The 13,236-nt window shown below is 36.8% G+C and overlaps 1 protein-coding gene across 7 annotated transcripts in view; it reads right to left on the reverse strand.

Moving 5' to 3' along the window:
- The window catches only part of THOC2 (THO complex 2), a 129,249-nt gene that overhangs the window by 55,039 nt on the left and 60,974 nt on the right, over positions 1 to 13,236 (reverse strand). For all 7 annotated transcript variants that reach the window (XM_017497532.2, XM_037727488.1, XM_017497529.2 and 4 more), the window contains exons 10-12: positions 12,235 to 12,390; positions 11,153 to 11,325; positions 9,693 to 9,888 (exon numbers count right to left, since the gene is read on the reverse strand). In XM_017497532.2, the coding sequence (XP_017353021.1) occupies positions 9,693 to 9,888; positions 11,153 to 11,325; positions 12,235 to 12,390 (525 nt within the window). The remainder of the gene's footprint in view (positions 1 to 9,692; positions 9,889 to 11,152; positions 11,326 to 12,234; positions 12,391 to 13,236) is intronic.

The raw sequence follows: 13,236 nt of genomic DNA on the forward strand, positions 1-13,236 counted from the left end.
GTTTAAGTCTTTAATCCATCTGGAGTTAATTTTAGTGTAAGGTGTAAGGAAGCGATCCAGTTTCAGCTTTCTGCTTATTGTTAGCTTTGTCAACACCATTTATTAAACAGGGAATCCTTTCCCCATTGCTTGTTTTTGTCAGGTTTGTCAAAGATCAGATGGTTTGTAGATGTGTGGTGTTGCCTCCGAGGCCTGGAGAACTATGAACCACTTATCAAGGAAATAAGAGAGGACCCAAACAGATGGAAAAACATTCCATGCTCATGGTTAGGAAGAATCAATACTGTGAAAATGGCCATACTGCCCAAAGTAATTTATAGTATCAGCGCTATCCCCATCAAGCTACCTATGACCCTCTTCACAGAATTGGAAAAAACCACTTTAAACTTCATATGGAACCAAAAGAGGGCCCACATAGCCAAGACAATCCTAAGCAAAAAGAACAAAGCTGGAGGCATCGTGCTACCTGACTTCAAACTATACAACACGGCTACAGTAATCAAAACAGCATGGTACTGGTGCCAAAACAGAGAAATAGACCAATGGAACACGGCAACTGAATTTTTAAGCTTGAATAAAACTAGATACAATTATGCCTATATAGGCCATTAGCTGAATGGCCCAAAACAAGTTCCAAAATTGCCCTATAAAGACAGAGTAGCTGATCAGGCTGCCTAACAGTACAGGACACACAAAAAATATATAGGTTTATTAGGAGGAGGGTTTTTTGAGAGTCAAGGAATAAATGGAAAAGTTATAGATGTAACCAGATAATTTTTTATTACTAATGACCTATTTTTAGTATCTCTACCCCTTGAACATTTCAAACACTACTCAGGACTGTATCTGAGACAGAGAAAAAAACACAAGATTTTTTAAGAGACTGAAGCTGAATCTGCATGAATTAAAACACTATTTTCAACTTTCCCCTTCTTCTCATTCTTACCAGCATTTATTTACTACTCACTATGTGCCGTGTACAGACTAAAACTTGAGCATTTATTTCTTAAAACCACACTATGAAATCTTGGACTTTAAGCTACACAACAAAGATAGATTTTCAATTCTGAAAGCAAATAAGTAGAATGAAGCAGAATCACAGACTCTCCCTCCTGTAATAGCTGACCAAAAAAACAAAAAGTAGTAAACATCAGCCTCAAAGTTCTAAAGCAGTTGGTTCATAAACTACAGTTTTGGAACTACTGGTCTAAGGTACATTCTCCTCCTAGAAACCCAAATTTTTATTATGAAAAATTTCAAATTTACATAAAAACTGAAAGGACAGTATACTGAACACCTATATATACCTACTTTCTAAATTCAACAATTAACATTTTGCCCTTTTTTTTTTTTTGGCAGACCAAAAAAATTTGCAGGCATGACACTTTTCTCAAAATAATTCCAGATGTCTCCGAAGAACAAGGACATTCTTCCATATTACCTCTGGAAGATCACTATCTCACCTATTTCCTATTATCATCTAACACCCAGTCTGGGGTATATTCTGCCTGCCTAATTTCAGGTTTTACTAAGCTTTATTTGTAAATCAATTTAGAGCACTTTGGCTTTTACCAAGGGCCAACATATGAAATAGACAGTCTTTCTAAACAAATAAATTAGAATGGCAGAGTAAAATATAAACACAGAATCTCTCTCCCCCAATTCCTAACACAATAAATAAAATATATTTTCTTTAATGACCAGAATTCACCACCAGCGAGCAAGCAGTACAAGAAGAAACTATACTATTTATTTCATGAAGGGAAAAAAGAGAAACAAGATTCCGTGACTGGCTGGGTACAGTGTTTGACACCTGTAATCTCAGCACTTTGGGAGTTCCGAGGCAGGTCAATCACTCAAGGCCAGGAGTTCTAGATCAACCTAGCCAACAGGGCAAAACCCCATCTCTACTAAAAGTACAAAAATTCAGCCAGGCATGGTGGCATGTGCCTGTAATCCCAGCTACTCAGGAGGCTGAGGCATGAGAATTGCTTGAACCCAGGAGGTGGAGGTTGTAGTGAACTGAAGTCATGCCACCGCACTCCAGCCTAGGTGACAAAGCAAAACTCTCTCTCAAAAAAACAAAAGGTGGGGGTGCCCGACGTGGTGGCTCACACCTGTAATCCCAGCACTTTGGGAAACTGAGGCAGACAGAACATCTGACGTCAGGAGTTCAAAACCAGCCTGGCAAATAAGTTGAAACCTCATCTCAACTAAAAATACAAAAATTACCTGGGCATGGTGGCACATGCCTATAGTCCCAGCTACTAGGGAAGCTGAAGCAGGAGAACCGCTTGAACTGGGGGTAGGGGGGCGGGCAGAGGTTGTACTCAGCCAAGATCATACCATTACACTCCAGCCTGGGTGACGAGCAAAACTCCACCTCAAAAAAAGGCAATGGGGCAATATAAGCAGAGATATGGAAATTTCAAGAAAGAAAAAGAAACCTACAGATCAAAAACACAGTAACAGAATGTAGAACACCTGTGATGGGCTTATTAGGAGACAAAGCAGCTGAGAAAAAATTTCTGAGCTTGAGGATACCTCCAAAGAAGCCTGCAAAACTGAAAAGCAAAGAGAAAAAGGGCTGGAAAAAGGCAGAACAGAATATCCAAGAGCCATAGGACAACTACAAAACTGTAACATACGCATAATGGAAATACCAGAAGGAAGGAAGGAAGAGAAGAAATATTTGAAGCACTGATGACAGAATTTCTGCAAACTAGTATCAGGCACCAAACCACAGATGCAGGAAACTCAGAGAATACCAAGTAAGACAGATGTAATAAATAAATAAACAAACNACTACACCTAGACATATCATGTTACAACTACAGAAAATCAAAGATAAAGAAAAAATCCTAAAAGAACCTGGGTGGGGAAGAACATCTTGCCTATAGAGAAGCAAGGATAAGAATTACAACACATTTATTCTCAGAAACTATGCAAGCAAGAGTGGAGTGAAATATTTAAAGCGTTGAGATAAAATAAATAATCAAGAATTCTGGACCCTGTGAAATTAGACTTTAAATGTAAAGGAGAAATACTTTCTCAAACAAAAACTGAGGGAATCTGTTGCCAGTAGACCTGTCTTGCAAGAAATACTAAGTTCTTTAGAGAAAAAGAAAATGATATAGGTCAGAAACTTGGATATATCTAAACAAACAAAAAAAGAAACACTGAAATAGGATTAAGTGAAGGTAAAATAAGAACGTTTATTTTTCTTATTAACTGATATAATTTTTAAAAGTTTGTTCAAAATAACAATAGCAACAATATATTTGTGAGAGAGTGTGTGCGACTCTGTGTGTGTGTAAGCAAATGAATGACTTCAGTGATAAAAGAGTCAGGAGGAGAGAATTAGGATTATGCTGATACTGTAAGGTACTCATTCTACCCATGAAGCAATATAGTGTGTTTGAAAGTGGACATGGATTAACGTGAATGTACATTGCAAACTGGGGTAATCATTAAAAAACTTAACCAAAAAAGGCCAGAAAGGGCAGGTAAAGAATGGAAGACAAAAAAAGGAGCACAAGACAGGGGCAAAAACCAGAAAAGAGTAAGAAAAATGGTAGATATTAATATTAATCCAAATATATCAATAATCATTTTGAACATTGGTAGTCTAAATACATCAATTAAAACACATAGATTGTCAGAGTAAATTAAAAAACCTAATTCCACACAAAAACTTGTACACAGATGCTTAGAGCAGCTTTATTCTTGATTGCCAAAACTTGGAAGCAACCAACATGTCCTTCAGTAGGTAAATGGATAAACTGTGGTATATCCAGGCAATGAAATATTATTCAGTGCTAAAAAGAAATGAGCTACCAAGCCATGAAAAGACAATCAGGAAACCTAAGTGTGTATAATTTTACTAAGTGAAAGAAAACAATCTGAAAAGTCTACAAACTGTATGATTCCAACTATATGCCTTTCTGGAAAAGGCAAAACCATATAGACAATAAAAAGCTCAGTGGTTGCCAGGGGTTGTGGGATAAATGAGCAGGAGGATTTTTTAGGGCAGTGATAATATTCTACACATTTGTCGAGATCCCTAGTACGTACAATACAAAGCGAATCCTGATGTAAACTACTGACTTTGGGTGATGTGTCAGTGTAGATTCATCCCTTGTAACAAATGTACCACTCTGGTGGGAGATGTTGATTACCAAGGAGGCAATGCACATATGGGGACAGTGGGTATATGGTAAATCTCTGTACCTTCCTCTGGATTTTGCTGTGAACCTAAAACCACTCTAAAAAATAAAGTCTAGCCAGGCATCGTGGCTGACGCCTGTAATCCCAACACTTTGGGAGGCCGAGGCAAGTGAATCATGAGGTCAGGAGTTCAAGACCAGCCCGGCCAACATGGTAAAACCCCATTTGTACTACAAATACAAAAATTGGTTGGGTTGGGTGGCATGCGCCTGTAGTCGCAGCTACTCAGGAGGCTGAGGCAGGAGAATCGCTTGAATCCGGGAGGCAGAGGTTGCAGTAAGCCAAGATCATGCCACTGCACTCCAGCCTGGTCACAGAGCAAGACTCCATCTCAAAAAAAGTAAATAAAGTCTAAAAAAAAAATGTATAGGTCCTATCAAAAACATATGTCAGGTGAGCATGTTAGTGCTCTACAATTAAAGAAAATGTTATTATAGCAAAATGTGTCCTTATATATGAGACAATTCTAGAGCCACCATACTCGTCCACCTCTTAAACCTAGAACAAGAATCCTCAAAGTTTGGTCTTTGGGCAGGAACATCAACATCACTAAAGAACTTGTTAGAAATGCAAATTCTAAGGTCCGATCTCAAGATCTACTGAATCAGAAACTCCAAGGATGGGGCCCAACCAATCTATTTTAACAAGTCCTCTGGGTGATTACGATGCATGCTGAAGTTTGCGAATCACTGTACTAGGTGTTAGCCCTACACTACATACCTCAAATTTAAGAAACATATATATATATATATATATAATCAGATAAATAAATTACCAATAACTTTAGGGCTGAAAGATTATTCTGTTAAGTGATACCTGGTATAAGTATACAAACCTCTTTTTAAAAATAAGCATAATTTGTATATAAAAGCAACCCCAAGCTTATAAATGAGATTTGTTAAAGAAGCATAATTGTAAATACATTATTTGGAACTAAGGTCATATTCACCCTTTAGAAGCAATCTCACAAATGGATTGCTTTGTAGGATTGCTTGAATTCCAAAAAAAAAAAAAAAAAAAAAAGCCTTTTAAACACAGAACAAATGATTTGTCACAGCAAAATCTTTTATGGGTAAAAGCAGATCAAAATTCTAACTCAGATAACTGGAAAGGTTCACTTTTCCATCACAAACCTAGTAATGGGAAAAAGCAAATTTCTTCTTACATTGACCTCTATGGTCAAAATTAACATTTTTCTCTTCCCTTCTGCCCTCCATCTCTGCAAGAATAGACTGGAGTTGATGCAGGAAGCTGGCACAACTGAGGAAGAATGGGTATACAGGATGAATGCAATGGAGAAGGCAAGAGGGCAAGTGTGACAGCTCTAGCAAGTGAGTATCTTGGTAACAATGTTGTACGTGGTTATGTACAGGACTTCCATGAGTTGGAGGTTTGGTCTCCTGCTCACATGTCTGGTATTTGTAACCAAACAAAGAATTTCAGAACAACAGATGTACGATTTTCAACTAAAAAGAGCAGCATTCGGTAGGTGAAAATATGAGGAGAAACAGCCTGTTTTTAGTCTCAAAGCATTCTAACTTCCCACAAGACATATATTAATAACAAAGGAAAAAAATAGTAACCCTATAGTGGAAAAACCTGGCAGAGATCATCTTAACCAAATGATAAAGTTAACATCACCAGCAATTGAACAAAGTGACTTCGTGTGCACCTGATATGACGCACTGGAAAAAATACAGCCCTTTTGTTTCTTGAGCAGGCACTAGCTAACATGAAATCATCCTTTTCAGACAATAAAAATCAAGAGTGAAACATTATTATACTTCCTTTCTAAATTTCTTTAAATTTTTTGTTGGTACAAATATTTGTACATATTTATGGGACGCATGTGATAATTTGTTACAAGCAATCCCATTCTGGGTATTTAACCAAAGGAAAAGAAATCAGTAAATCAAAACAGTACCTGCACTCTCATGTTTACTGCAACACTACTCACCATAGCAAAGATGATGGAATCATCTGTTAAATACCCATCAATGGATGAATGAATAAAGAAAAGGTGGTGTATATACACATGATGGAATACTATTCCGTCACAAAAAAAAAAGAATAAAATCATATCATTTGTAGCAATGTGGATGAAACTGGAGGTCTTTAAGTGAAACAAGCCAGGCACAGAAAGACAAATATCATATGTTCTCACTCGTGCAAGAGCTAAAAAAAAAAAAGTGGTCTCATGGCTGGGGGTGGTGGCTCATGCCTGTAATCCTAACATTTTGGGAGGCCGAGACAGGCAGATCACCTGAAGCCAGGAGTTCAAGACCAGCCTGGCCAACATGGTGAAACCCTGTCTTCACTAAAAATATAAAAATTAGCTGGGCGTGGTGGCAGGCACCTGTAATCCCAGCTACTTGGGAGGCTGAGGCAGGAGAATTGCTTGAACCCAGGAGGCAGAGATTGCAGCGGGCAGAGATCACACCGTTGCACTCCAGCCTGGGCAACAAGAGTGAAACTCCGCCTCAAAAAAAAAAGTGGTCTCATGGAGGGAGAAGACAGAATGACAGATAACGGAGGCTGGGGGTTGGGGGAACAGAAGCTGGGGGTTGCGGGAATAAACAGAGGTTGGTTAACAGGTACAAATACGCAGTTAGATAGAAGGTATGAATTCCAATGTTCAATAGCAGAGTAGGGTAACTACGGTTAACAACAATGTATTGGTATATTTCAAAATAGCTAGAACAGAGGACTTAGAATGTTCCCAACATTTAGAAATGATATACTTCCATTTCACATGTTATTTAATAACAATATAGTAATAAGTAACTACTTAACAGATTTCTTTAGAGTACCTTTACATAATGTAAATTTGTGAGCATTAAAAATAATCTACCTAGGCAGCATAGGGAAACTCTGTCTCTATAAATATTTTAAAAACTAGCCAGGCAGGGCAGCATATGCCTATGATCCCAGCTACTTGGGCTGCTGAAGTGGGAAGATCACTTCAGCCTAAGAGATCAAGGCTGCAGTGAGCCATGGTGGTGCCACTTACACTCTGGCCTTCATGAGGGTGCGACCCTACCTCAAAAACAAAGAAAAAAACCTACCAGCTAAGTATAAAAAGCCAAGTCAAATATTTCAGATGTCAATAAATTAATATACAATAGCTGTTAATATTTCTATACAGTTACTATTGTCTAAAATTAAATTAGATATAATCACTGAACACTGAAGACACCCTGCATTTGTGCTTATAACAAGGTCTAGATGTTTTTTGGTTGTCATGTTTTACAATTTTAAAGAAACTATGTATAATTCTTTTCAGCTTTAAAACTTTGAGCTGGGCAAAGATTTCTTATAACATGAAAAGCAAACTATAAAAGAAAAATACTACTAAATTGGAATTAATCAAATGTTAAAATTTTTTGCTGTCAAAAGATAGTTAACAAAATGAAAAGGCAAATCAGACTAAGAAAAAAATTTCCAAAAATCATGTATCGGATAAGGCTTTGCATCCAGAATATATAAAGAACTCTTAGAACTCAGCAATAAAAAGACAAATAACCCAACTTAAAAATGGGCAAGAGACATAAACAGACATTTAACTAAAGATAACTAAAAATGGCAAATAAGCACATAAAAAGATGATCAACTTCCCTAGTCACCATAACAAAATTAAAAGCTCAATGAAATACCACTACATACCTACAAAAACTTAAGAGTGGCAACACCAAGTATTGGTGGTAATGTGGAACAATTAGAAGTCTCACTTTGAGACTAGGAATTGCAAAACGGTACAGGCAGTTTGGAACAGTTTGGCAATTTCTTATGAAGTTAAACATATAGTTACTCATATGACCCATCAATCCCACTTCTGGGGACACAAAAACACATGCCTCCCAAAAGGCTTGTGCAAGAATATTCAAAGCAGCTTTATAATAGCCTCCAAGTAGAAACAACCCAAATGCCCATCAACTGGTGGCTAGATAAACTCTGGTACATCTATATAACAAATTATTATGCAGCAATAAAGGAACTACTGACACATACAACTTGGATAAATCTCAAAGGCCTAAGTGGAAGAAACTAGGCAGAAAAGAGTATATACCATATGATTCCATTCATTAATTAAGCTGTAGAAAGAGCAAAACTATAGTGATGGAAAGCCTATCAGAGGTTGCCAGGAACACCAGTGGAAGGAGGGAACTTCTATATCTTAATTGTGGTGGTGAACATACAACTGTATGCATTTGTCAAAACTCATCAAATTGTACACTTAAAATTGTAGAAGTTTACTGTATTTAAATTATACCTCAAAGTTGATTTTGAAAAAAAAAGTGTAAATGGTTATGGTTAGGATAGTAACTAGAATGGAGTATAAGAAAGACTCAAGGTTGCTGGTACTATTCTATTTCTTGATTTGGGTAGTGGACACATGGGTGCTTAGTTTGGGGAAAGTCACTGAGCTGTATTTTTCCACATGTATGTTTTATTTCAATGAAAAGCTTACTAAAAAATGAAAATAAAAGAATGGGTCCTCAACAGTCTGAGGCTGAAAAGACTTCTTACACATAGCAGCAATGACTGAAAACTACACCCAAGAAAATGACTAGAAGGTAAGCAAAGGAAAAGAATGCTAAGTAACCACTAATTATAAGGGAATTCAAAAAGTAGCCACTTGTCTGAAGTATATTTTCCTGTGTGAGGGACTTGACTAATAATCTAGCTAGATTTGGGTTATATTAATATATACAGTTATGTACCATTTAATAATGTTTTGGCTGATGATGGACCACATATACAACCAGGGTTATATAACATTGTAATAGAGTTTAAAAATTCCTATTACCTAGTAATATCATGGCTGTTCTAACAACTTAGTGCAAGGTTTTATGTGTTTAGATATGTTCAGATACACAAATACTTAACAGTCTATTACAACTGCTCACAGTATTCAATACAATAATATTCTGTACAAGTTTGTAACCTAGGAGTAATAGGCCATACCATATGGCCTAGGTATGCAGTAGGTCACATCATGTAGGCTTGTTTAAGTACACTCTATGATGTTTGCACAATGATGAAATCACCTAATGATGCCATTTCTCACCTGTCATTAAGCAACACTTGACTGTATATGGTTAGGACACATTGGACTTTTCCACAAACCTCACTCAGCATAACCCTTTATTAAATGGGGTTCATTTTTTTCCATTTATTTATTTTATTGCATTTTAGGTTTTGGGGGTACATGTGAAGAACATGCAAGATTGTTGCATAGGTACACACGTGGCAGTGTGATTTGCTGCCTTCCTCCCCATCACCTACCTCTGGCATCTCTCCCCTTGCTATCTCTCCCCAGCTCCCCACCCCCCACCGTCCCTCCCCTATTTCCCCCCAACTGACAAATGGGGTTCATTTTTATGTCTAAAGATACTCATAACACAAGTATATTCAGAACATTTTCAAATCAAAATTTATATGTTTGTAAGAAAAATCTTACTTACCTCCTTCATAAATGACTTGCCTATGCGCACCACTTTTGCGAATAAAATGGGATCATGAGAAAGGTGAGGACCAAGGTAACAGAACATATTGAACACGTCTCTCCTCAAATCTTCAAAACTCTCAGCTTGTTTTGGTGCCCTCTTGTTTTGCAAAGCATTAACAGGTGAGCCCTTAGCACCTTTAGGAACACCAACTCTATTATAAAAAGTAAAATAAATATATGTAAGTATATACACACACATACTAAAATACCTACCATTTTAACACAGTTATCTTAATCAGTGAAATTTTTCTTGCTCATATTTGCTTTCTACATTTCAATTGTGCCTAACTTTATTATACCAGATAATTCTCAACTGGTAGAAACACATAAAAACAACAGTCTCTAATGAAAAAAAAAAATCAGAGCTCAGAGGAGAATGTTCCAAATTAACTGTTTATTCAGAGAAGTGCAGATTTCAAGGAACGTTTAACATACACCATCTGACTCTTGTTTTTAAACTTGGCCAGTACTGGGAACTTGGATATGGGAATGGGAAACAAGGGATGGACCTAAGATACATCGGGAGATGAAACAGAAAAATATGGATATAACAACACTGATTCAAGTCAACTGACATTTCTCAATCTGGATTCCACAAACTAGAGTATGCAGAGGTGGTATGGAAAGGGGTGGTAGGGAAAGTCAGCTGTGTAATAAAAGAGGATCACTTTAGGACAGCATACCCAGAGTTCTCACCTGCTTAGCAGGTGTCCCACTGTGGAATCACAGGGATCACCCTCTAAGAAGCCTGCATGGTCCACAGCCCATGAGATGACACTGAAGGCAGCAACCAGCGGCTACACAAAAGTCACAAGGCTGAGGCTTCTGAGGCAGGCTCTCATCTATGGGGCTGTAGCCAGAGCTGCTGTCAATACTGCTCCTAAGTACCCTGTAAGTAGGCAGAAAGCTAAAGGACTAGACGACACAATAACTGGGGATGGTAAGAGAGGCTGCACTAGTAATTTCTGGAACAATAGCCTATATGCCAGGAAAGATGAGAGAATCAGAGAAGCAATGTCCTCCCTCAGAGCCACTCAGCCAGGATAGAGAAAAATTATACTAAGAAAAAAACCTCAGGAATTCTTTGCCCCTCCCACCCACTGAGAGGAGGAAAAGTCAAAACCAGAAGAATGAAGTTTCAACTCTCAATGGAACTAACCCAACCTAGAAGTGTAACCTATAGTTTTTAGACTACACAGCAGCACAAATTATAAAACCCCTGGTCTAGACGTTAGAAGACACGTCACTGATTTATATGTATTACACTGATACATTCTGTGAACAGTTCTTATCTTTTGATAAAAGGTACTAAAATACAGGCTTGGTTTGAGGCGATAAGATCAATATACATATAGATTCTGTTGTAGTCCTAAACTATTTCTACCTCAATGATTAGTAAAGTATACAGTTACATACCTTCGGTAGAGAGGTTCAATAGTTATGTGAATGAGCTTGCAAATAGCAAGTGCTATTAGCTTATGTGAAGCTGCATAGTATGGAGGCATCTGATCCATAATGTTCTGTGCATGTTGCCAGTCACCGATCTTTAATAAGGCTTCCAACAAGCCAAGTTTTTGGTTATCAGGTGGCTGAAAATGAATAGTCAAAACTAAGATACACAGGATACAGACATTAAGAAATCTTAATACTTTTTCACTTAAAAAATTGAGCTAAGCAACACAACATGTCAAAAAAATATTTGCTATTCACGGGAAATTGAACAGTATTTTTCTGAAAGTACAATGAAAATTTTTAGCTATTGAAAAAACATCAGGGCCAGATGCATTGGCTCACATCTATAGTCTCAGCAACTTGAGAGGCCGAGGTGGGCAGATCACTTGAACTAGGAAGTTTGAGACAAGCCTGGGCAACACGGCAAAACCCCATCTCTACAAAAAATACAAAAATCAGCCAGGCATAGTGGCACATGCCTGTGGTTCCAGCTACTCAGGAGGCTAAGGCAGAAGAATCACTTTAGCCCAGGAGGTAGAAGGCTGCAATGAGATGTAATTACGCTACTGCACTCCAGCCCAAGTTACAAAGTGAGACCCTGTCTCAAAAGTAATAATAATAATAATAATAAAAAGAAGAAAAAAAAACAGGATCTGCTTTTTCAGTTAGCAGACACAGGCATTACAGTTTATAGACTTGGAATTAAGTTGTACTTAATGTTATGGCATGCCACAGGAAACCAGAATTCATCATCTTTGAGAATCCCTTTAGGATCTGAGGGCCACTAATACAAAAAGGATAAAGTCAATACATCTTGTGATTTTACTTAGAAAACATTTTGAAATTTATACAAGAAAAAAATATGACAGCTTCTCTTAAAAAGGTGCCATTCAGATTAAAAATAAAATCACTGTAGCAAATGATTCAGAAATGAGGTTTCAGCAAAATGAAAACTAAGAAATTATTCCATAATTGACTATTTAGAAGTTAAATTTCATAATTCAAAATCCAAGACAGTGTTAATTTTACTAGAATGAATTACATACCTTCTCTACTTTCTCCTCTTCTTTCTCCTTTTCTTTCTCTCGATCATCCATTTTTTCAGAAGACAACACAACCATCGTAAGTTTTCTAACAATTTGCTTAGCTTCCGCAATTTCTCGTTTGTGTTCATCCATAATGCAATTATCGGCTGGAAGAAGCTAAAAATGGTTCATTAAAATTTCATAAAACAGCTAATACCTACTACTTGCTCATATAAAAAGCAAACTATTTTCAACTGATAAAACTATAAATAAGAAGTCTAACTTATTTATATTTGCCTTCTAAGTAAATTTCAGTTATTTTCTTGTAATTTGACAGAATTGAGTACCTGAATTCTAAACCCCTTTTAAAATCAAGTGGCAGCTCAAAGTTTCACATCTTCTGATAGTCCCTAAAGTAATATAATACCACAACAGTGATGTTTATCATTAAGTGCATTAGTTTACCCAAGAAAATATATAGAAGTTCCATTAAAAACATTACAAATTTCCCCATTAAAGGCTAAACTCCAAATCAAATAAAGCACTGCAATATAGATCCAATTTTGGAGAAGTGAGCTGCTGAATAACACAAATGGATTAATTTAAATCCTCTAAATGAAAATTTTCTAGTAGAAAAATGATTAGTAACTGGACATCTCACTTTTTTCTGGGAGCTTATTTAACTCAAGTCACAAGCTAGTTACTAGTTTACTGCAAAAGAAAAAGAACCATGTGTATAATCAACCCTCCATTACGAAAAAGGCTCAAGTATCTCATGTACAGTCATCGTGTTTGAGTGGAAGATAATTAATGCAGACATATATAAAATAACCCTGACACAAAGAAAACTGCAGCCAACAAACCATTACTTAGTAGTTTCTGCTAGTCACTATAAGCTGTAAGTGTTCCTACCCCCTACAAATGCATAATCTATTTCATTAACTAGGTTTAAAGTGAACAGTAAATGAAAATAATGAAATAGTAAACATTATAGATTTCATTCCATTAACCAAAAAAAAAAAA

The sequence above is a fragment of the Cebus imitator genome, unplaced genomic scaffold (genome assembly GCF_001604975.1).
Source record: "Cebus imitator isolate Cc_AM_T3 unplaced genomic scaffold, Cebus_imitator-1.0 Scaffold232, whole genome shotgun sequence".
Taxonomy (NCBI): Eukaryota; Metazoa; Chordata; class Mammalia; order Primates; family Cebidae; genus Cebus; species Cebus imitator.